Source organism: Somniosus microcephalus, chromosome 27 (assembly GCF_052327205.1).
Source record: "Somniosus microcephalus isolate GS21.2 chromosome 27, FLI_Smic_1.0, whole genome shotgun sequence".
In the NCBI taxonomy this organism is placed as follows: Eukaryota; Metazoa; Chordata; class Chondrichthyes; order Squaliformes; family Somniosidae; genus Somniosus; species Somniosus microcephalus.
This window is the reverse complement of record NC_141013.1, coordinates 1,893,135-1,918,397: the sequence shown is the minus strand read 5'-3', so window position 1 is coordinate 1,918,397 and position 25,263 is coordinate 1,893,135. Positions and strand designations below refer to the sequence as shown.

The following is a 25,263-nucleotide window of genomic DNA, read 5'->3' as shown; positions in this document are numbered from 1 at the left end:
ACTCGAGTCGACATTGGCTTGTTCTCTCTACACAGATGCGGCCGGACCTGCTGTGATTTCCAGCCAAAAAAAATGTTTTTTGTCTTTTTTTGTTTTTCATACAGACCCCAGCATCCGCAATATTTGACCCCTTGTGACCCCACCTCATTGTTCTTTGATGTAATGTTTCCCTGACTGACCTGTTTGGACACCATTCACACCTTTGACTGCTGTGATTATCTCTCTGCCGAGGTGTGATAAATGGCAGTTGGAAAGGTTACCTGTAAACATCTGACATGATTCTCTGACTACATAAGCTGTGTCTTTATGCATTTCTCCACTTCACCTGAAGAAGGAGCAGCGCTCCGAAAGCTTGTGATTTCAAATAAAACTGTTGGACTATAACCTGGTGTTGTGTGACTTCTTACATTTGTTCTAATTGTTGTCGTACTTTGAGATAACGTTGAGTTCGAGCCCGGTGTTCCTCCGTAATGCATATGTCTGTAACTTGAACAGACTCAGAATTCTCTGTCTTTATACACGCCATCGTTTTTCCAACCTTAGTCAGTGAGTTCATGTTAACCTTGTTTTTCATACTTGGGCTGGACTTATCGTCTTCCGGCTCAGAGTCTGAGCTGCTTGTCTGCACCGAGTCCTCACTCGTCATTGCTTGTAGGTAGTGCCATTCCATGTCTATTTTCTTGATCCACTCCCGTCCTAGAAGTGGTGGTCCTCCCTCAGGTAGTACGTATAAGTTCATTCTTGGGTGTTCTTTACCCCTATCTCTCACCTTGACTCTTATCTTTCCCATGGGGTATACTTTATGCCCCGTGTATGTCTGCAATACGAACTTGGTATCTCTTAAGGGTATATGTGAGAATAGCCTGTGGTAATCCCTTCGATTTATGACTGATACAGCTGATCCAGTGTCCAACTCCATTTTCACTTGGACTCCAGCTATTTTTAGCATGACCCAGATAGTTTGTAGGTCAGCTTCCTTACTCACATTATGAATTCTCAGACTACCCAGCTCCTGGCCGTTTGGGCCTGAGTCTGAATTCTGTTCGTCTGAACTCTTCTCAGCCACCTTGTGTACCTTGTTGTACTTTTCCTGTGATGGCTTCCTTTGGTTGTTGGTCTTCTTCCCTGACCGGCATACCTTAGCGATGTGACCCAGTTTGCCACATTTCCTACATTCCTGGTTCTTAAACCAGCATTGGTTCTGATCGTGTGTTGTCTTCCCACAGCGATAGCATTTTGTTATACTCGAGGTAATTTGGTCCACACCGAGTGCCGCTGCCTTTAGCTGCATTTCCGCAGTTCCTTTCGTTGCGGCTTCGTGCGATGCTGCTATAAGGACAGCCCTGAACGGTTACATACAATAGTCTCTTAAAGGTAGACGGTTACATACACTACACATCCACCATCAGTTTCGCCATAAATGCTGGAAATTGCTCCACATCCTGAGGTGCTCCCCCTCCCCCAATCCTCCTTCCCCTGCTCCATCTCCTCTCCCCCATCTCCCCATTCCCATATCTCCCCCCCTCCCCCCATCTCTCTCTCCCCCCCACCCTCCCCCATCTCCCCTCCCCTCCCTCCCCCTCCTGCATCCATTCGATTCTGTTCCCTGGTCAGACTATGAAAGAGTCTAAACCACTCGCCCTGTGGTTCAGTGGTAAAGATACCGATCCACACCAACCAGGACTGTCCCCAGTTGGGTGCCTGGTCTGGGCCACATTTGCTGGACTGTGTCAGAGTGCCTGATGGTGAAGAGGCGCCCGGAGCTCTGGGTGAGTCTGGTGTGGCGGCCACGGCACTGATCCCCATTCAGGTCCCGCCTATTAACCGGCGCCTCGTTCCTCCACAGACACATCGCTGAGAGTGAAGGAAATGTCCCGCACGGTGAGGAACCTGCAGCCTGACACCGTGTACCAATTCTGGGTCACGGCCACGAACTCCACCGGGACAAGTGCCGTCAGTGACCGGGCCGAGCACATGACAGGTAAATACAGCGGCAGATTCCCGGGAACATCTGGCACAGATCAGCTGGGAAACATGGCCTGGGAGATTGCGGAGGGTGCTGAGGTGACCCGTGACATTCGCCTATTTTACTAGAAAGTAGCCGGCAAAGTGATTTAGGAGAAGTAATGTAGAATGGAATTGGAAAGTCTGGCACAGGCAGTGAGCCCAGGACACACAGCCTCCCACCAGCAGACACTGGGCAGTGTAGGCACCGACCTTCCACCCTTCACCTTGCTGCAGAACATGAGTTGACCCAGAGGAAGGGGTCAAACACAAAGGTCATTCACCAGAGCAACGAGAAGCATGTTTGGCTTTGCAGACATTTGAGGAGCGGGGTGAAGCGCACTCGGCGGATAGAGCTGGTCGGGAGACTCACTGGCGGAGTCCTGCACTGTCCCCGCTCTCAGCCTGGGCTCTGGCACAAGCTGGATGTCCAGCCCCGGCTTGTGTGGCTGGATGTCCAGCCCCGGCCTATGAAGCTGCATGTCCAGCCCTGGCCTGTGAAGCTGGATGTCCAGCCCCGGCCTGTGTGGCTGGATGTCCAGCCCCGGCCTGTGAAGCTGGATGTCCAGCCCCGGCCTGTGTGGCTGGATGTCCAGCCCCGGCCTGTGAAGCTGGATGTCCAGCCCCGGCCTGTGAAGCTGGATGTCCAGCCCCGGCCTGTGAAGCTGGATGTCCAGCCCCGGCCTGTGAAGCTGGATGTCCAGCCCCGGCCTGTGAAGCTGGATGTCCAGCCCCGGCCTGTGTGGCTGGATGTCCAGCCCCGGCCTGTGAGGCTGGATGTCCAGCCCCGGCCTATGAAGCTGGATGTCCAGCCCCGGCCTGTGAGGCTGGATGTCCAGCCCCGGCCTGTGTGGCTGGATGTCCAGCCCCGGCCTGTGAGGCTGGATGTCCAGCCCCGGCCTGTGAAGCTGGATGTCCAGCCCCGGCCTGTGAAGCTGGATGTCCAGCCCCGGCCTGTGAAGCTGGATGTCCAGCCCCGGCCTGTGAAGCTGGATGTCCAGCCTCGGCCTGTGTGGCTGGTAACTCTGGCCAGTGCGCACCATGGGGGTGAAGGTTGCCCAGGGCCCCCCTGATTCTGCCCGTGTGCTCCTCACTGTGTGAGGGGGCAGATCTTCTGCCCTGGTTTGGACCCACATCTACCTCACTCACTTGATGCACCGACCTCCAGACATACCGAGCACTCCAACCCCCCCCCTAAAGGGGCAGCAGCGAGTGCTGGAACCCGGGGAGATCCTGGTGTGGCTCCGGGTCCGAGATGTCGTCGATCTGCGTGAAACAGCTCCTCACGTTGGTTCCGTGTTTCAGTCCCTTTAGTGCCGACTATCAAGAGCAGAGCGGTGGCGAGCTGCCAGGGCGCGGCCCTCATTGAGTGGGAACCTGGGAGCGCGAATCCCGCACATTCCTACACCCTGGAATTCTGCCAAGTCTGCAGCGGCTGTGATTGGACGGAATCGCTCACAGAGTGAGTAGTGATCACATCGCCCGGGAGGCAGGAACAAACATTAAAATCAACCCAGGCTAAAATCAACCCAGGCTAAAATAAATGCTTCAGAATGCGCACAGTTCAGGCATTGAATCACAGGCCGATCTTTCAACCCAGCAGAACAGGGGTGGCAGTGCACCCCCCCCCCCCCCCCCCCCCCCAAATTAGTCGGCGATGTCGCGACACCCCAGCCCCTCACCACTGGCCGGAGTGACCCCCTGAGTGAGGCCCATCACTGGCCGGAGTGACCCCCTGAGTGAGGCCCATCACTGGCCGGAGTGACCCCCTGAGTGAGGCCCATCACTGGCCGGAGTGACCCCCTGAGTGAGGCCCATCACTGGCCGGAGTGACCCCTGTCAGGCCCATCACTGGCCGGTGACCCGAGTCAGGCCCATCACTGGCCGGTGACCCGAGTCAGGCCCATCACTGGCTGGAGTGACCCCACCCCCCCAACCTGAGTCAGGCCCATCACTGGCCGGAGTGACCCCCTGAGTGAAGCCCAACACTGGCCAGAGTGACCCGAGTCAGGCCCATCACTCGCCGGAGTGACCCGAGTCAGGCCCATCACTGGCCGGAGTGACCCCTGAGTCAGGCCCATCACTGGCCGGAGTGACCCCTGAGTCAGGCCCATCACTGGCCGGAGTGACCCCCGAGTCAGGACGGTCACTGGCCAGAGTGATCCCTGAGTCAGGCCCATCACTGGCCGGAGTGACCCCTGAGTCAGGCCCATCACTGGTCAGTCAGAGTGACTGAATCAGGCCCATCACTGGTCAGTCAGAGACTGAATCAGGCCCAGAGTCACCGTGTGTTCGTTATGCTGGTGAAAATGCTGCTTCTTGCCACACAGTGAACCATAAGCTGTTGTTTCTATTTCTAGGTCTCTGACGGGGATAACTTCATGTAAAACAGTAATTGAACTGGAGCCCAGCGAGAACTATCTCTTCTACATCAGAGCGCTGAATAAAGGAGGCTGTAGTGAGAGGAGTGCACCCATTACCGTTCGAACCACAGGCGAGTATATCGACAGATCCCGTTTCCCTGCGGCTCTGTGTATCTGGAGGCTGTGTCACACTCCAGGGGTTACATCAGATCTGGAACGAGCTAGAGCTCTGCAACATTATATTTAATATCATTAAACAAAGCTTTTTCTCATTATTTTTCTATTACCTTAATGTGAGCAATGTATGGTCATGAACCTTTGGCTGGTGATTGGAATCTGCTCTGACGAACTCTGTCTGTCACAGGTACCCAGCTTTATCTGAATGAGCAGACTGCACATCTCTCACTCTCTATCCTGGAGGATGGACTGACAATTGTTTATAACGAAGAAGGCGTCCTCACTGACCCTCTGACCTATGACGACAGGTTTACAAGGTGCGTTAGTGAAAATAATGATAATTTCTGCTTCCAATGTGCCCCTGACCTGCAGCCACTGATTAGTCACTGGGTTAGGACATGATCCCACAGGTATCAGGTACCCTTTGCTACTTTGCCGATAATTCCGGTTTTAAGCCTTGAGAGTGGGTGCTGAATGGCTCAATTTGTAGCACCCTCATCATTGGAACAGGTGTTTGAGATCTTAACATAAGGTGACACTTTGGCGCAGTACTGAGGGAGCGCCGCACTGTCGGAGGGGCAGTACTGAGGGAGTGCCGCACTGTCGGGGGGCAGTACTGAGGGAGCGCCGCACTGTTGGAGGGGCAGTACTGAGGGAGCGCCGCACTGTCGGAGGGGCAGTACTGAGGGAGCGCCGCACTGTCGGAGGGGCAGTACTGAGGGAGTGCCGCACTGTCGGGGGGCAGTACTGAGGGAGCGCCGCACTGTCGGAGGGGCAGTACTGAGGGAGCGCCGCACTGTTGGAGAGGGCTTCTTTTGGATGAAATGTTAAACCCAGGTCCTGTTTGTCTGTTCCACTGTTCCAGGTGGACAGTAAAATCTCACAGCATCATTAAAAGGAGAGCAGGGAGGGCTCCTGGTGTCTTGACCAACTTTACTCCCTCAACTAAAAATCAGATTAACTGGTCATTCCTCTCATTGTTGGATTTTGGAATTTCACCTACATACAGAAGTCACTGAACTTCAATCTAATTCACTGTGTGAAGAGCTTTAGAACATTTCAGAGAGGTGTGATCGAAGCACGATATCCATGTTGTCCACTACGTTAGCCTCCAGCCACATGTGGCTAATTGCATTTTTGATTAGTAAATATAAAGAATAGTAACACTATCGATGGTCATGTGATCTTAATAGTCATTTGCACAGAATATTCATGTGAACTTTAACCTTTTTGTGCGTTTGTTGGTGAAAGCAGTGCGCGAGCATGTTTTGATCATTGTGGCTGCTTTACTTCCTTGGCTATTGGTTATCTGCTGGTGTGAAAGATGGCTGAAAACTCCGGACTTCAGCACCATGGAAACACCAGAAATACCGAATGGAGACAGGAGCCATCAAATGGTCAGCTTGACCAATCGGAGTAACCACTCCAAGCCAGCATAAGGAACAAGCCAACCAATAACGAACAACTCCAACAGGGCAAAGGCCAACCAGCATCTAGCGGTCTGGGGGGAGGGCGGGGGGTCTGGGGGGAGGGCGAGGGGGGTCTGGGGGGAGGGCGAGGGGGGTCTGGGGGGAGGGCGAGGGGGGGGTCTGGGGGGAGGGCGAGGGGGGTCTGGAGGGAGGGCGAGGGGGGTCTGGAGGGAGGGCGAGGGGGGTCTGGGGGGAGGGCGGGGGGGGGGTCTGGTGCGTCTCGTTGTGCGAGTCAACATTCTCAGCAGTTAGTCTGAGTCTGAGGAATTGTAAGTCCTCCTCTCAACTGTTGGACACAAACTGAGAAGCTGTCCAATGATGGGCTGAATCTCAAATTCATGTCAGAATTTCAAACTTTGGTGAAAGAGAAAGACTGCAAAGTTTTGCGCTGAATGGCGGCAGATGTAAGTAAATTTATGCATGAATACACTTTCCTGTATTGAATTTAAGGTGTTTTCTACTAAAGTCAGTGCATGAGCTAAACCGTGGTCACTCCTGTGGCTAGTCCACGATTTCTATTGGACAGCACTGGGTTAAACAAGCACCAGTTTCGCCTGCTGCTCCAATCTTCACTAACCGTCATTGACAGGTGTGAACTCACTGATCGCTAACACTGTGATTTGCTCTCGCTGGTAGCTGTGCTGCTGTCATGGGACAGTTAGTGCCCGTCCGAGGGAAACATTACTGGGAGGTCGAAGTGGCTGAACACACGGAGTACAGGATTGGCGTCGCCTCCGCAAACACCCCTCGGGACAGCTACCTCGGCTCAAACATCACCTCCTGGTGCATGAGACACACTCTCACACCATCCAGGTACACAGTGAGCAGAACTAATCCACTCATACCACTGGAGCCAGTGTCAGAAAATCCACTAACAATTAATCTGTCACAAGAATCACAATCAACTTTAACACCCTTTGTCTACTCCTCTGTTTCTCTCTGTGATTTCTTTGATATTTTAAATGGTGAGCAATGAAGCCTCAACTGTGGGGATTGTCTTGAAGCCAACAGCTCCCTACAGTCCTGGTTAATGAATCTGTGCTGCCGTGAGTTTAGTTCCTTCACACAGTATCTGTGAGGAATAAAAGAAATTTAAGGAGGTAGGTCTGAGAAGTCCTTTTATCCCAGATTATTCCTTTACAGCAGTCACTCAAATCCTTTCCATCTCCCTCCATCCGTGTGTTGATCTGCTAGTCATAAGAACATAAGAAGTAGGAGCAGGAGTCGGCCATTCGGCCCCTCGAGTCTGCTCCGCCATTCAATAAGATCGTGGCTGATCTGATCTTGGCCTCAACTCCACTTTCCTGCCCGCTCCCCATAACCCTTGACTTCTCTGTTTTTCAAAAATCTATTTATCTCCACCTTGAATATATTCAATGACTCCGCCTCCACAGCTCTCTGGGGAAGAGAATTCCACAGATTCACCACCCTCAGAGAAGAAATTCCTCCTCATCTCCGTTTTAAATGGACGACCCCTTATTCTGAAATTATGCCCCCTAGTTCTAGATTCCCCCACGAGGGGAAACATCCTCTCAGCATCTACCCTGTCAAGCCCCCTCAGAATCTTACATGTTTCATAGAAACATAGAGATAGGAACAGGAGTAGGCCATTCGGCCCTTCGAGCCTGCTCCGCCATTCAATGAGATCATGGCTGATCTTCGTCTGAGATCATAGCTGATCTTACCAGTTCAGTACCCCGTCCCCGCCTTTTCTCCGTAACCCTTAATCCCCTTAGCCTTCAGAAATATATCCAATTCTCTCTTGAAAATATTTATTGAATTAGCCTTCGCAGCCCTCTGTGGCAGGGAATTCCACAGGCTCACCACTCTTTGAGTGAAGAAATTCTTCCTCATCTCTGTTTTAAATGATTTGCCCGCTATTTTTAGACTGTGGCCCCTGGTTCTGTGCTCCCCGGCCATTGGAAACATTCTCTCTGAATTCAGCCTGTCCAGGCCTGCCATAATTTTATATGTTTCGATGAGATCCCCTCTCAATCTTCTAAACTCCAGTGAGTACAAGCCCAAACTATTTAATCTCTCTTCGTAGGTCATTCCCGCCATTCCAGGTATCAGCCTGGTGAATCGCCGTTGCACTCTTTCCATGGCAAGAACATCCTTCCGCAGATGGGGCGACCAAAACTGTACACAATACTCCAGATGCGGTCTCACCAGCACCTTGTACAGCTGTAGTAAGGTATCCCTATTCCTATACTCGAACCCCCTTGATATGAAGGCCAACATACCATTTGCCTTCTTAATCGCCTGTTGCACCTGCATGCTCTCCTTCAGTGACTGGTGCACAAGAACACCCAGGTCCCTCTGCACTTCCCCATCTCCCAATCTATTGCCATTTAGATAATAATCTACCCTCCTGTTTTTACCCCCAAAGTGGATAACCTCGCATTTATCCACATTATAGTGCATCTGCCACGTATCCGCCCATTCCCCCAACCTGTCCAAATCGCACTGTAGCCTCCTGACATCCTCATCAGAGCCCACCCCTCCTCCTAGTTTAGTGTCGTCAGCGAATTTGGAAATATTGCATCCAATTCCCTGATCCAGATCATTTATATATATTGTGAACAGCTGGGGTCCCAGGACAGATCCTTGCGGCACCCCGCTGGTCACTGCCTGCCACTCCGAAAACGAGCCGTTTATTCCAACTCTCTGTTTTCTATCCGCCAGCCAGTTCTCTATCCACGTTAATACTTTGCCCCCAATCCCATGAGCCTTAATTTTGCATGATAATCTTTTGTGTGGAACCTTATCGAAGGCTTTCTGGAAGTCAAGGTACACCACATCCACTGGCTCTCCCCCATCTATTTTACCAGTTACTTCCTCAAAAAATTCCAGCAGATTAGTCAAACACGATTTACCCTTTGTAAATCCATGTTGACTCTGTCCGATCCTTTCCCCATTTGTCAAGTGCTCCGCTATTTTATCCTTAATAATGGACTCTAGCATTCTGCCCACAACCGATGTAAGGCTTACTGGTCTATAATTCCCTGCTTTCTCTCTACCCCCCTTTTTAAATATTGGGGTAACATTAGCTACCCTCCAATCCACGGGTACTGTTCCCGAGTCAATGGAGTTCCGGAAGATGATCCTTAGAGCATCTGCTATCTCCAGGGCCACCTCCTTAAGTACCCTAGGATGTAGTTTATCAGGCCCCGGGGATTTGTCGGCCTTCAGTCCCCTCAACTTACCCAGCACCATATCCCTAGAGATACTAATTTCTGTCAGCTCCTCCCTCTCATTAGTCCCTATGTTTGCCGATATTCCTGGGAGGTTATTTGTGTCCTCCTTTGTGAATACAGAACCAAAGTATGAGTTTAATTGGTCTGCCATTTCCTTATTCTCCATTATATATTCTCCCGAATCGGACTGCAAGGGACCGACTTGGGATTTTACCAGTCTTTTCCTCCTGATATACCGATAAAAGCTTTTGCAGTCTGTCTTTATGTTTGCTGCAAGTTTACTTTCGTATTCTATTTTCCCCTTCCTGATTAATCCCTTTGTCCTCTTTTGCTGTATCTTGTACTGCCCCCAATCTTCCGGTCTGGTGCTTTTTTTTGCCAGTTGATATGCCCTTTTTTTGATTTTATGCTGTCCCTAATTTCCCTCGTTATCCACGGTTGAGTCACCTTTTTAGGTTTATTTTTGTGCCAAACCGGTATAAACATGTTCTGGAATTCTTCCATTCTATCTTTGAATGCTTGCCATTGTCTATCCACTGTCAATCCCCCCAGAAACACCACCCAATCAATCTTACCCAATTCCCGTCTCATACCCTCGTAATTCCCTTTATTTAAGTTCTGGACCTTAGTCTCTGATTCAATTTCCTCACTCTCCATCTCGACTGAGAGCTCGATCATATTATGATCGCTCTGACCCAAGGGGCCTCGTACAAGAAGATTGCTGATAAGTCCCTTCTCATTGCACAATACCCAGTCTAAAATGGCCTGATCTCGAGTCGGCTCCTCGACATATTGGTCCAGATAACCGTCCCGAAAACATTCCAGGAATTCCTCCTCCTCAGAATTTTTACTAGTTTGGGTAGTCCAATCAATATGTAAATTAAAGTCACCCATGATGACAGCTGTGCTCTTATCGCACGCTTCTCTAATTTCCCTTTTTATGCCTTCCCTCACCTCCATATTACTATTTGGAGGCCTATATATCACACCCACTAATGTTTTCCTCCCCTTGCTATTTCTCATTTCTACCCATACAGATTCCGTTTCATCCGAGTTAATATCCTTCCTTTCCATTGCATTAATCCCCTCCTTTACCAGCAATGCTACCCCACCTCCCCTACCTTTTTGCCGATCCTTCCTAAATATTGTATATCCCTGGATGTTAAGTTCCCAGCCTTGCCCACCCTGCAGCCACGTTTCTGTAATCCCAATCAAATCATACTTGTTTACCTCTCTTTCCACAACGAATTCATCCACCTTGTTCCTAATGCTTCTAGCATTAAGATACAAAGCCTTCAGGCTTGCTTTTTTCACACTCTCATTATGAATTAGTTTGGCCCTTTGTGTTTCTCTCCTTTGCTTATTGCTTCTCACCTTTCTACCATCTATTTCTGACTTCATATGACTTCCCTCTTTTCCACTACCTAGGTTCCCATCCCCCTGCCAAATTAGTTTAAATCCTCCCGAACCGCCCTAGAAAATATTACCCCGAGGACATCGGCTCCCTCACAGTTCAGGTGTAGACCGTCCCCTTGGTACAGGTCACTCCTCCCCAAGAACTGGTTCCAATGCCTCAAGAATTTAAATCCCTCTCCCTTGCACCACTGCTCAAGCCACGTATTTAGCTTATCTATCTTACTCTCTCTAAACTTATTAGCTCGTGGCACTGGTAGCAATCCAGAGATTACTACCTTTGAGGTCCTACTTTTCAATTTAGCTCCTAACTCCCTAAATTCAGCTTGTAGGACCTCCTCCCTCTTTTTACCTACATCGTTGGTACCTACATGTACCACGACAACTGGCTGATCCCCCTCCCCCTTCAGAATGCTCTGCACCCGCTCCGAGACATCCTTGACCCTTGCACCAGGGAGGCAACATACCATCTTGGAGTCTCGGTCTCGGCCACAGAAACTCCTGTCTATCCCCCTTACAATTGAATCCCCTATCACTATAGCCCTATCCCTCTTTTTCCCGCCCTTCTGTGCAGCAGAGCCAGTCATGGTGCCCTGAACCTGGCTGCTGGTGCCTTCCCCTGATAAGTCATCTCCCCCAACAGTACCCAAAACGGTAAACCTGTTTTGGAGGGAGATGACCGCAGGTGACTCCTGCACTACCTTCCTGCCTTTACCCTGCCTTTTGGTCACCCATTTACTGTCTGAGCTAGCCTTTACCTGCGGTGTGACCAACTCACTGAATGTGCTATCCACAAGATCCTCAGCATCGCGTATGCTCCAGAGTGAGTCCATTCGCAGCTCCAGCGCCGCCATGCGGTCCGCTAGGAGCTGCAGCTGGACACACTTCCTGCACACATAGTTGTCAGGGACAGTGTCCCTGATTTCCCACATGGCACAGGAGGAGCATGACACGGGTCTGAGCTGCCCTTCCATGACTTAACCCTTACAAGACCCTTTTATTTACTACGATTTAGCTTAATTATTGAATTCTACTTAGAATAAGTTTGTGAAAGTACTCACCAACCAGTCACCTACCTGTTTTCTGGTGTTGTATTTTCACTGCCGCCTCCTGTCCTGGAACCTTTTCCACCTAGGTTAGGCTCCTGAAATAAAATAAATTGAACCTACCTTTTCAACTTCCCCTAACCCCTAAAAGGTTAGAGGAGGTGGAAGGGTGGGAGACACTACACTGTAGTGTTTCGGGTTTAGCAACAGCTCCACTTATATAAGAGTTACTGGCCTCCTGCTCTCCTGACTGCACCAGCTGTGAAAGAAAAAGCCCGCGAAAGGTGAGCTTTTAAACTCACCAGTTACTGGCCTCCTGCTCTCCCGACTGCCCCAGCAGTTACTGGCCTCCTGCTCTCCCGACTGCACCAGCTCTCTCCTGGAACCTGGATTGGTCGGTGCCTCTGACTGCTCCCTCTCAAGCCTTTAAGCTCTCCCGCCTCGGGCTGCTCCCGCGCAGGTCCGCTGCTTCTCCGGTCTCGGGGCTGTGGGCCTCTCTGCTCTGCTGTTGATTTGGTCCCGCCTCTGCTGAACCCGCCGGTTTTAAGTGCCGCCGGTCGCGCTGCTGCTCTCCCACAGGTCCAAGCTCTCTGACCTCGCCTCTGCTGAACCCGCCGGTTTTAAGTGCCGCCGGTCGCGCTGCTGCTCTCCCACAGGTCCAAGCTCTCTGACCTCGCCTCTGCTGAACCCGCCGGTTTTAAGTGCCGCCGGTCGCGCTGCTGCTCTCCCACAGGTCCAAGCTCTCTGACCTCGCCTCTGCTGAACCCGCCGGTTTTAAGTGCCGCCGGTCGCGCTGCTGCTCTCCCACAGGTCCAAGCTCTCTGACCTCGCCTCTGCTGAACCCGCCGGTTTTAAGTGCCGCCGGTCGCGCTGCTGCTCTCCCACAGGTCCAAGCTCTCTGACCTCGCCTCTGCTGAACCCGCCGGTTTTAAGTGCCGCCGGTCGCGCTGCTGCTCTCCCACAGGTCCAAGCTCTCTGACCTCGCCTCTGCTGAACCCGCCGGTTTTAAGTGCCGCCGGTCGCGCTGCTGCTCTCCCACAGGTCCAAGCTCTCTGACCTCGCCTCTGCTGAACCCGCCGGTTTTAAGTGCCGCCGGTCGCGCTGCTGCTCTCCCACAGGTCCAAGCTCTCTGACCTCGCCTCTGCTGAACCCGCCGGTTTTAAGTGCCGCCGGTCGCGCTGCTGCTCTCCCACAGGTTCAAGCTCTCTGACCTCGCCTCTGCTGAACCCGCCGGTTTTAAGTGCCGCCGGTCGCGCTGCTGCTCTCCCACAGGTCCAAGCTCTCTGACCTCGCCTCTGCTGAACCCGCCGGTTTTAAGTGCCGCCGGTCGCGCTGCTGCTCTCCCACAGGTCCAAGCTCTCTGACCTCGCCTCTGCTGAACCCGCCGGTTTTAAGTGCCGCCGGTCGCGCTGCTGCTCTCCCACAGGTCCAAGCTCTCTGACCTCGCCTCTGCTGAACCCGCCGGATCAATAAGATCCCCTCTCATTCTTCTAAACTCCAATGAGTATAGGCCCAACCTGCTCAACCTTTCCTCATAAGACAACCCCTTCAACTCAAGAATCAACCTCGTGAACCTTCTCTGAACTGCCTCCAATGCAAGTATATCCCTCCTTAAATAAGGAGTCATAGAGTCATAACAGCACAGAAGGAATCCATTCGGCCCATCGAGTCTGTGCCGGCTCTCTGTGGAACAATCCAGTCAGTCCCATTCCCCCGCTCTATCCCCGTAACCCTGCAAGTTTATTTCCCTCAAGTGCCTATCCAGTCTCCCCTTGAAAACATCGAGTGTCTCCGCTTCCACCACTTCCGTCGGCAGCGAGTTTCAGGTCATCACCACTCGCTGCGTAAAAAAGTTTTCCCTCACGTCCCCGCTGTATCTCTTGCCTAAAACCTTAAATCTGTGTCCCCTAGTCCTTGTACTTTCAACTAGAGGGAACAGCCTTTCCCCGTCTAGCCTATCCAAACCCGTCATAATCTTGTACACCTCTATCAAATCACCCCTCAACCTCCTTTGCTCTAATGAAAACAAATCCAGCTTCTCCAACCTGTCCTTGTAGCCAAGATCCCCCATCCCCGGAACCATTCTGGTAAATCTCCTCTACACCCTCTCAAGGGCCTTCACATCCTTTCTAAAGTGTGGTGACCAGAACTGGATGCAATACTCCAGTTGTGGCCTAACTAGCACTTTATAAAGATTCAGCATAACTTCTCTACTTTTGTACTCAATACCTCTATTTATGAAGCCCAAGATCCCATATGCTTTGTTAACCACTCTCTCAATATGTCCTGCCACCTTCAGGGACCTATGCACATTAACTCCCAGGTCCCTCTGGCGCTGCACACTCTTTAAAACTGTGCCATTAAGTGTATATTGCCTCTCCCTGTTCCTTCTGCCAAAATGCATCACCTCACACTTCTCTGTATTAAATTCCATCTGCCACTTGTCTGCCCATTCTAATAGCCTTTCTATGTCCTGTTGCAGTCGATTGGTATCATCCTCACTGTTTGCCACACCCCCAAGTTTGGTGTCATCGGCAAACTTAGAAATTCTACTTTGTATTCCAATATCCAGGTCATTTATATATATCAAAAAAGTAGTGGCCCCAGCACTGACCCTTGGGGAACACCACTGTTTACCATTCTCCAGTCTGAAAAACAGCCATTTACCACAACTCGCTGTATTCTGTCCTTAAGCCAATTCCTTATCCAAGCTGCCACTGACCCGCCTATTCCAAGCCCCTCAATTTTGTTAACCAGCCTCCTATGTGGTACTTTGTCAAACGCCTTCCTAAAATCCATGTAGATAACATCCATTGCATTCCCTTCATCGATCCTCCCTGTTACTTCATCAAAAAATTCAATTAGGTTAGTCAAACTTGATCTGTCTTTTACAAATCCGTGTTGGCTGTCCTTAATTAGCTTAAACCTCTCCAAGTGCCCGTTAATTTTTTTCCTTGATTATTGTTTCTAAAACTTTACCCACCACAGATGTTAAACTGACCGACCTGTAGTTACTAGGATTGTCCTTACACCCTTTCTTGAACAATGGTGTCACATTTGCCACTTTCCAATCCTTGGGCACCTCCCCTGCATCTAGGGAAGTTTGGAAAATTATGGCAATCCCTTCCGCTATCTCCTCCCCCAATTCCCTTAGCAACCTGGGATGCAAGCCATCTGGACCAGGCGACTTGTCCACTCTAAGCATACCCAGCCTTTCTAGTACGTCCTGTCTATCAATTTTCACCCCTTCCATTGTTTCTACCTTTTCCACTTCTACCGATATTTTGTCAGCATCCACCTCCTTAGTAAACACCGATACAAAGTACTCATTGAGTATTTTAGTCTTGCCCTGCGCCTCCAAACATATAACACCTTCTTTGTCTCTAATAGGCCCACCCTGCCTCTTACTACCCACTTACTGTTAACATACCGGTAGAAGATTTTTGGGTTCCCTTTTATGTTAACCGCCATTCTACTCTCATATTCTCTCTTTGCCAATCTTATTTTCATCTTCGCATCCCCTCTCAACTTATTGTATGACATGCATCATACACCTTTTTTTGTTTCATCATCTTCTCTATCTCCCTCGTCATCCAAGGAGCCCTTGCTTTGGTTCCCTTACCCTTCCCTCTTGTTGGAATGTACCTAGCCTGTACTTGTAACATCTTCTCCTTAAAGATCACCCATGGTTCCATTACAGTTTTTCCTGTCAGTCTTTGGTTCCATTTTACCCTGGCTAGATCCTTTTGCATCCCATTGAAGTTAGTCCTATTCCAGTTTAGAAGTCTCACTCTAGATTGTTCCTTGCTCCTCTCCATTACTAATCTAAATCTTATGATACGATGATCACTCGTACCCAAGTGTTCTCCCACAGACACTTGGTCGACCTGGCCCACCACATTCCCCAGCACCAGATCCAGCAATGCCTCCTTCCTAGTTGGGCCAAGAACATATTGGGCAAGGAATTTCTCCTGAACACACTTCAGAAATTCCTCCCCCTCCTTTCCCTTTACCCTAGCATTATCCCAATCGATACTTGGGTAATTAATGTCCCCCAATAACACCACTCTATAGCTCTTGCAAATCTCTGTGATTTCCCTGCAGATTTGCTCCTCTACCTCCCTCTCACTATTTGGAGGCCTGTAGAATACCCCCAATAGCGTGATCATTCCCTTTTTGCTCCTCAACTCTAACCAAATGGATTCTGTCCTTGTCCCCTCAGGGAACATCCTCCCTTTCCAACACTGCAATGTCTTCCTTAATCAGCACTGCCACCCCACCTCCCTTTTTTCCTTCCCTATCTTTTCTGAACACCTTGTACCCTTGAATATTAAATGCCCAGTGTCATGAATCAGTCATTCATGAAAGACAGACTTATGAAATAATACTGAGCGGCCTACGGGTGGCGCTGTCCAGGGAGAGTATAAATACTCTGGCACGGGCCCAGCTTGCGCAGGACATTCCTAACAGGAACTAGTGAAGGACACAATTAGACCTCCATGTTGTAAAACAGTTGATTAAAGCTTTGTTTAACGCTTAGACCAAGTGCCTAGTAGTTTTCTTATGTCACCCAGTCCTCACCGTTTTTAAGCCACGTTTCCGTTATTGCCACAACATCATATTGCCACATGGCTAATTGTGCTTGTAGCTCACCAACACTTTGTGTGTTTACATACATGCATTCTAAACCCATTTTTGAATTTTTCATAGTCTTTCTTAGTCTGTTCCTATCTAATATGATACTACTACCGCCTCTAGTACTTTCTTCTCTAGTAATATCCAACACACACTCTTTCAAGCACCTTATTCCTCTTTTCTACTCCTATATGCTGGTGCCTATCCTCCTGCCAAGCTAGTTTAAACCCTCCCCAACAGCACTAGCAAACCTTCCCGCGAGAATATTGATCCCAGTCCTGTTGAGGTGTAACCCGTCCGGCTTGTACAGGTCCCACCTTCCCCAGAAACAGTCCTAATGCCTCAGGAATCTAAAGCCCTCCCTCCTGCACCATCTCTCCAGCCACGCATTCATCTGTTCTATCCTCCTTTTCCTGTACTCACTAGTACGTGGAACCGGGAGTAATCCGGAGATTACTACCTTTGAGGTCCTGCTTTTTTAATCTCTCTCCTAGCTCCCTAAACTCTGCCTGCAGGACCTCATCCCTCTTTCTGCCTATGTCATTGGTACCGATATGGACAACGACCTCTGGCTATTCACCCTCCCTCCTCAGAGTGTCCTGCAGCTGATTGGTGACATCCTTGAACCTAGCACCAGGGAGGCAACGTACTATCCTGGAGTCGCGTCTGCGGCCGCAGAAACGCCTGTCTGCTCCCCTAACTATCGAATCCCCTATCACTATTGCTGCTCCCGCTCCTCTCACCGCAACTCTCGCGTTCTTTATGGCGCCGTTGCTCTCGCGCTCTTTACAGCGCCGTTGCTCCCGTTCCTCTCGCCGCTACTCTCGCGCTCTTGGAGACCGAATCTGTACGCAGTACTCCAGGTATGGTCTCACCAACGCCCTGTACAATTGTAGCAAGACTTCCCTTCTTTTATATTCCACCCCCCTTGCAATAAAGGCAAACATTCCACTTGCCTTCCTAATTACTTGCTGTACCTGCATGCTAACTTTTTGTGTTTCATGCACGAGGACACCCAGATCCTTCTGTACCGCAGCATTTTATACATAGATACATAGAAGATAGGAGCAGGAGTAGGCCATTCGGCCCTTCGAGCCTGCTCCGCCATTCAATGAGATCATGGCTGATCATCCAAATTCAGTACCCGGTCCCTGCCTTCTCCCCATATCCCTTGATCCCTGTAGCCTTAAGAAATATATCCAACTCTTTCTTGAATATACTTAATGAACTGGCCTCCACCGCCCTCTGTGGCAGAGAATTCCACAGGTTCACCACTCTCTGGGTGAAGAAATTCCCCCTCATTTCAGTCCTAAATGGCTTACCCCTTATCCTTAGACTATGACCCCTGGTTCTGGACTCCCCGGCCATCAGAAACATCCTTCCTGCATCTAGTCTGTCCAGGCCTGACAGAATTTTATAGGTTTCGATGAGATCCCCTCTCAATCTTCTAAACTCCAGTGAGTATAAGCCCAATCGACCCAATCCCTCCTCATACGTCATTCCTGCCATCCCAGGTATCAGCCTGGTGAATCTTCGCTGCACTCCTTCCATGGCAAGAACGTCCTTCCTCAGGTAAGGCGACCAAAACTGCACACAATACTCAAGGTGTGGTCTCACCAAGGCCCTGTACAACTGTAGCAAGACATCCTTGTTCTTGTACTCGAACGTTCTTGTACTCGAACCCTCTTGCTACGAAGGCCAACATACCATTTGCCTTCTTAACCGCCTGCTGCACCTGCATGCTTACCTTCAGCGACTGGTGTACAAGAACACCCAGGTCTCTTTGCACTTCCCCTTCTCCCAATCTATTACCATTCAAATAATAATCTGCCTTCCTGTTTTTGCCACCAAAGTGGATAACCTCACATTTATCCACATTATAGTGCATTTGCCATGTTTCTGCCCAATCACCCAACCTGTCCAAATCGTGCTGGAGTTTCACGACATCCTCCTCACAGCATACCTTCGCCCCCCAGCTTTGTGTCGTCTGCACATTTGGAGATATTACATCCAATTCCCTCGTCCAGATCATTAATATATATTGTGAACAGCTGGGGTCCTAGGACCGATCCTTGCGGTACCCCACTAGTCACTGCCTGCCACTCAGAAAACGACCTGTTTAATCCAACTCTTTGCTTTCTGTCCACCAACCAGTTCTCTATCCAAGTCAATACCTTGCCCCCAATCCCATGTGCCTTAATTTTGCACGCTAATCTCTTATGCGGGACCTTATCGAAAGCCTTCTGAAAGTCCAAATACACCACATCCACTGGTTCTCCCTTATCTATTTTACCAGTTACATCCTCAAAAAATTCCAGTAGATTAGTCAAGCATGATTTACCTTTTGTAAATCCATGTTGACTTTGTCCGATCCAGTCACTGCTTTCCAAGTGCTCTGCTATTACATCTTTTATAATGGACTCTAGCATTTTCCCCACTACCGATGTCAAGCTTACTGGTCTATAATTCCCTGCCTTTTCTCTACCACCTTTTTTGAATAGTGGGGTAACATTAGCTACCCGCCAATCCATGGGTACCGTTCCAGAGTCTATCGAGTTCTGGAAGATGATCAGCAACGCAGCTGCTATTTCTAGGGCCACTTCCTTAAGTACCCTGGGATGTAGATTATCAGGCCCTGGGGATTTATCGGCCTTCAGTCCCATCAATTTTCCTAACACCATTGCCCTACAAATACTGATTTCTTTCAGTTCCACCCTTTCATCAGACCCTATGTTCCCCGGCATCTCTGGGAGGTTTTTTGTGTCCTCCTTTGTGAAGACAGAACCAAAATATGTATTTAGTTGGTCTGCCACTTCTTTGTTCCCCATTATAAATTCCCCCGATTCTGACTGCAAGGGGCCTACGCTTGACTTCACCAATCTTTTTCTCTTCACATATCTATAAAAGCTTTTACAGTCAGTTTTTATGTTCTCTGCAAGCTTACTCTCATATTCTATTTTCCCTTTCTTAATTAATCCCTTTGTCCTCCTTTGTTGAATCCTAAACTGCTCCCAATCCTCAGGATTATTGCTTTTTCTGGCCAATTTATATGCCCTCTCCTTGGACCTTATGCTATCCCTAATTTCCCTTGTTAGCCACGGTTGGGTCACCTTTTTTGTTTTATTTTTATGCCAAACTGGGATGAACAAATTCTGTAGCTCATCCATTCGGTCTTTGAATGTTTGCCATTGCCTATCCACCGTCAACCCTTTGAGTGCCATTCCCCAATCAATCCTACCCAACTCGCTCCTCAGACCATCATAGTTTCCTTTATTTAAATGAGGACCCTAGTCTCCGAGTCAACTACTTCATTCTCCATCTTAATGAAGAATTCGATCATATTATGATCGCTCCGACCCAAGGGGCCTCTTGCAACAAGATTGCTAATTAATCCTTTCTTGTTACATAATACCCAGTCCAAGGTGGCCTGATCTCTGGTTGGTTCCTCGACATATTGGTCCAGGAAACCATCCCGTAAACACTCCAGGAATTCCTCCTCCACAGTATTGTTACTCATTTGGTTGGCCCAATCTATATGTAGATTAAAGTCACCCATGATGACTGCTGTGCCCTTATTGCACGCTTCTTTAATTTCCCTTTTAATGCCATCCCCAACCTCCGCCTTACTGTTTGGAGGTGTATAAACCACTCCCACTTAAAGTTTTTTTCCCCTTAGTATTTCTCAATTCTACCCATACAGATTCCACCTCATCAGAGCTAATATCCTTCATTACAATTGTGTTAATCCCTTTTTTAACCAGTAATGCTACCCCACCTCCCTTTCCTTTTTGCCTATCCTGAATATCGAATACCCCTGGATGTTGAGTTCCCAGTCCTGGCCTTCCTTGAGCCACGTTTCCGTAATCCCAACCAAATCGTATTTGTTTACTTCTATTTGCGCAGCCAATTCATCCACCTTATTACAAATGCTCCTTGCATTAAGACACAAAGCCTTCAGGCTTGTTTTTTTAACGCTCTTAGACCTATTAGAATTATTATTTACTGTGGCCATGTTTGATTTAAACCGTTGATTTCTCTGACTGCCACTTTTGTTTTTCTCCTTCCTATCTTTTGCTTTTATCCTTGTTTCCCTTTCCTCTGTCTCCCTGCTCAGGTTCCCAACCCCCTGCCATTTTAGTTTAAACCCTCCCCCACAGCACTAGCAAACACTCCCCCTAGGACATTGGTTCCAGCCCTGCCCAGGTGCAAACCGTCCGGTTTGAACTGGTCCCACCTCCCCCAGAACCGGTTCCAATGTCCCAGGAACTTGAATCCCTCCCGCTGGCACCATTCTTCTAGCCACGTATTCATCTGAAGTATCCTTCTATTTCTACTCTGACTAGCACGTGGCAACTTTCGGGGTTGTAGTCCCACCTCCGTCGAGATGCAGCCAATCCACGCGATTTTAACTTGATTGACCTTGTTGAGCCCGCCCAGCGGGCTCAGCAGGCCAATTAAGGGCCACCCGACAACAGGGGTGCCGTCACAGACTGAAATTTCATCTGTCAAGACCTTTTGACAGATGAAATAGCAGCGTTTCACAGCTGTTTGAAGCTGTCAAACACTGACAGTCTTACTTCTAACCTGAGTCCTTCTCCACAGACTCAGTTAGAAATCTCCCCTGCACAGAAAGCTGCAGGCTGTCACTTTTGACAGATCGCAGCCATTCTGCTTTCTGTGCCGGTGAGATGAGGGACTCCCGGAACCTAAAGGAAGGAAGGCTGAAAAGGTAAGAAAATGTATGTAAAACTTATTTAATCACTTTAGACACACCAAACACACTTACCTTAGTGGTTAGCACTGTTGCCTCACAGCACCAGGGACCCGGGTTCGAATCCGGCCTCGGGCGACTGTCTGTGTGGAGTTTGCACATTCTCCCCGTGTTTGCGTGGGTTTCCTCCGGGTGCTCCGGTTTCCTCCCACAGTCCAAAGATGTGCGGGTTAGGTTGATTGGCTATGATAAATTGGCCCTTAGTGTTAGGGGATTAAATACGTGGGGTTACGGGGATAGGGTGGGATATGTGTTGGTGTAGGGGTTACGGGGATCGGGTGGGATATGTGTCGGTGCAGGCTCGATGGGCCGAAATGGCCTCTATCTGCACTGTGGTGATTCTGTGATTCATGCACACATCACTCACCTGAACACCGACATCTCGACCCCTTCAACCCGACGGCCCGACTCCTCCAACTTGGCGTGGTTTGGAGCCGTCGGGAATCCCACACTTCAAGCTTAAAAATAGGGATTAGGCTAAAAACTGCCTGTTAACTACCTGTTAACAGGCAGTTAATTGGCACTAATCCCTTCCCGCCTCGGGTAGGCGAGTCCCAGTGCGGGGCGGGTACCCGCCTCCTTTGAAACTGGCATGGAGGTGGGATGGGGTCGGGACCCCCGATTTCAGGAATTTAACCCCCTGCACGCCTCCAAACCCGACTCCACGGTACACTGAAAATCGAGCCCTTTGTGTCCTCCTCACAACTTGCTTTCCCACCTAACTTTGTATCGTCAGCAAACCTGGCAACAGTACACTCTGTCCCTTTATCCAAGTCATTAATATAGATTGTAAATAGTTGAGGCCCCAGCACTGATCCCTGTGGCACCCCACTAGTTACAGTTTGCCAACCTGAAAATGACCAATTTATCCCGACTCTCTGCTTTCTGTTAGTTAGCCAATCCTCTATCCATGCTAATGTATTACCCACAACACTGTGAGCTCGTGTGCAGTAACCTTTAAGTGGCACCTTATCAAATGCCTTTTGGAAATCCAAATACACTACATCTACTGATTCCCCTTGATCTACACTGCTTGTTACATCCTCAAAGAACTCTAGTAAATTTGTCAAACATGATTTCCCTTTCATAAAACCATGTTGACTCTGTTTAATTGTATTATGATTTTCTAAATGTCCTGCTACTACTCCCTTAATAATGGATTCCAGCATTTTCCCAATGACAGATATTAGGCTAACTGGCCTATGGTTTCCTGCTTTCTGTCTCCCTCCTTTCTTGAATAGGGGCGTTACATTTGCGGTTTTCCAATCCGCTGGGACCGTTCCAGAATCCAGGGAATTTTGGTAGATTACAACCAATGCATCCACTATCTCTGCAGCCACTACTTTTTAAACCCTAGGATGCAGACCATCTGGTCCAGAGGACTTGTCAGCCTTTAATTCCATTAGTTTGCCAAGTACTTTTTCGATAGTGATAGTGATTGTTTTAAGTTCCTCCCTCCCTCCCTCCCTTTTGCCCCTTGATTATCTACTATTATTGGGATGCTTTTAGTGTCTTCTACCGTGAAGACAGATACAGAATATTTGTTCAGAATCTCTGCCATTTCCGTTTCCCATTATTAATTCCCCAGTCTCCTCCTCTAAGGGACCAACGTTTACTTTAGCTACTCTCTTCCTTTTTATATACCTGTAGAAGCTCTTACTGTCTTTTTTAATATTTCTTCTCCCTCTTTATTATTTTGTTAGTCATCCTTTGCTGGTTTATAAAAATGTCCCAATCTTCTGGCCTACCACTAATCTTCACATCATTGTATGCCTTTACTTTCAATTTGATACCATCCTTAACTTCCTTAGTTAGCCACGGATGGTTCATCCTTCTCGTAGAGTCTTTCCTTCTCACTGGAATATACCTTTGCTGAGAGTTATGAAATGTCTCCTTAAATGTCTGCCACTGCTTATCTACCGTCTTACCCTTTAACCTATTTTCACAGTCCACTCTAGCCAACTCTGTCTTCATACCTTTGTTGGAAGGATGTTTATGATGGCCGGGGAGTCCAGAACCAGGGGTCATAGTCTAAGGATAAGGGGTAAGCCATTTAGGACTGAAATGAGGAGGAATTTCTTCACCCAGAGAGTGGCGGTGGAGGCCAGTTCATTAAATATATTCAAAAAAGAGTTGGATATATTTCTTAAGGCTAAAGGGATCAAGGGATATGGGGAGAAGGCAGGGACAGGGTACTGAATTTGGATGATCAGCCATGATCTCATTGAATGGCGGAGCAGGCTCGAAGGGCCGAATGGTCTACTCCTGCTCCTATCTTCTATGTTTCTATGTAATTGCCTTTATTTAAGTTTAAGACACCAGTTTCAGACCCAAGTTTCTCACCCTCAAACTGAATGTGAAATAATACATGTTATGATCACTCCTCCCTAGAGGATCCTTTACTATGAGATCATTAATTAATCCAGCCTCATTACACATTACCAGATCTAAAATAGCCTGCTCCCTGGTTGGTTCCACAATGTTCCTCCTCCATTGCTGTGGAGCAGTTGGTGAGTGATTAATGCATGGTGGGTTCTCCATTCAACTTAACTCAGGAACTGCCCCAGACATGACATACTCCATGCTCAGGTCCTGTCTCTTGTGTGACGCTCACCTCACTGTCGACCATTGACATTGTGTCACAACACCAGGGGCATTGCATTCAGTAATCACACTGTGGGGAATGGGGGACCCCTCACCCTCACCCCCACACACTGCGGGGAATGGGGGACCCCTCACCCCCACACACTGTGGGGAATGGGGGGCCCCTCACTCTCTCAGACTGCGGGGAATGGGGGACCCCCCCACTCTCACCCCCACACACTGCGGGGAATGGGGGACACCTCACTCTCACCCCCACACACTGCAGGGAATGGGGAGCCCCTCACTCTCACCCCCACACACTGTGGGGAATGGGGGACCCCTCACTCTCTCACACTGTGAGGAATGGGAGCCTCTTCGCCAGCAGTGACTGAGCCACCCTCACCTTTATTCCATTATCTCCATATTGTGTCAGGACTCAGTTGATGATTTTGTAAATAATTCTGGCGTCTGAATTGACTGCAGCAGGCAGGAGCCGACACAGCTCTTTACTGTGAACTGGAAACCTCGCCCTCACCCTGACTCGCGCCCTTATGCTTAACTGGGAACTAGAGGTTGGAGCCATAAGTCATGAACCTTGAGCTATATTTTAGCTTAAACAGTGGGGGAGAAATTGGGCACTTTAGCTCCTCCAGGGGTGCTTGTGGGGCGCTAAGTACTTACCGACCGGGCGTGGCGCGAAGATCGGCTTCCGCTATATTCGGCGGCGGTATGGCGTTGCACCTCAATCTCCTTCGATCGTGACATCATCGCCGTGCGCATCGCCCCGGACCTGAACTTGGGTTGCGCTCCCTGCAGCATCGCCGGGTGATGACACCAACAGCTGCAGGAGGCGTTGATCGATAAGCCGGGCGCTTCGGGGGCGAAAGTTAAAGGGGAGGTTACCGAGGTAAGTATCTAAATTTCTGAAATGGTTTTGGTCAATTTCTTTTGCTTCTCCTGGGCCGCGATCGATTAGCCCGGCGCTCTGCGGGTGTGCGTGGGGCTGATCGAGCCGGATCGCGGCCGCTGTCGGGGACCAGCGAACTGGTCCCAATGCAGAGCCTGCAGCGACGGCCCTTCCCTTTAAGGGAGGGGAGGAGCCTTGGATCGTGGCAGTGTTGCACGGGACATTGTGCAGCGCCGCACCGCCACCACCACCGCCCACGCCTGCGACCTTTAGCGCTCCACTTCCTTCCTGGAGCGCTAAACCCAATTTGGTGAAAGCTGCGAATCATTAGCGCCTGGCGCGAAGTTTCCCAGCTTGCAAAGGTTCCCGCCCCCAAATGGGGCGATAATGAATTTCTCCCCCAGTGTCTTTTCTAGAGTGGCAGGACTGGTCTGGTACTTCGCCCCATGGATTTCATGCTCCTAATATTTGTGCTGGAACATTCTGTTATTCTATGAAATTAAATTGAGTTGTGAGCTGTGAGTGTGAGCGTGAGTTGTGAGCTGAGAGTGAGTGAGTCTGTGTGAGTGTGAGTGTGAGTGAGTCTGTGTGAGTGTGAGTGTGAGCTGAGAGTGAGTGAGTGAGTCTGTGTGAGTGTGAGCGTGAGTTGCTTCTGGTGGAGACATTCACTCCTTGCTTGCAATTTTTTCTCTTGTTTT

The 25,263-nt window shown here is 49.4% G+C and overlaps 1 protein-coding gene and 1 long non-coding RNA gene across 4 annotated transcripts in view; one reads left to right on the top strand and one right to left on the bottom strand.

The window, feature by feature from the left end:
* Positions 1 to 25,263, top strand: part of fsd2 (fibronectin type III and SPRY domain containing 2) — a 54,209-nt gene that overhangs the window by 24,041 nt on the left and 4,905 nt on the right. For all 3 annotated transcript variants that reach the window (XM_085968339.1, XM_085968336.1, XM_085968337.1), the window contains 5 exons: positions 1,847 to 1,981; positions 3,310 to 3,466; positions 4,365 to 4,498; positions 4,732 to 4,861; positions 6,650 to 6,826. In XM_085968339.1, coding sequence (XP_085824465.1) covers positions 1,847 to 1,981; positions 3,310 to 3,466; positions 4,365 to 4,498; positions 4,732 to 4,861; positions 6,650 to 6,826 — 733 coding nt within the window. The remainder of the gene's footprint in view (positions 1 to 1,846; positions 1,982 to 3,309; positions 3,467 to 4,364; positions 4,499 to 4,731; positions 4,862 to 6,649; positions 6,827 to 25,263) is intronic.
* Positions 783 to 25,140, bottom strand: LOC147099860 (uncharacterized). Its single transcript, XR_015073764.1, has 3 exons — positions 24,340 to 25,140; positions 4,655 to 4,840; positions 783 to 1,329 (listed from the first exon to the last, which is right to left on the bottom strand). It is a non-coding gene; the product is annotated as an uncharacterized LOC147099860 (long non-coding RNA).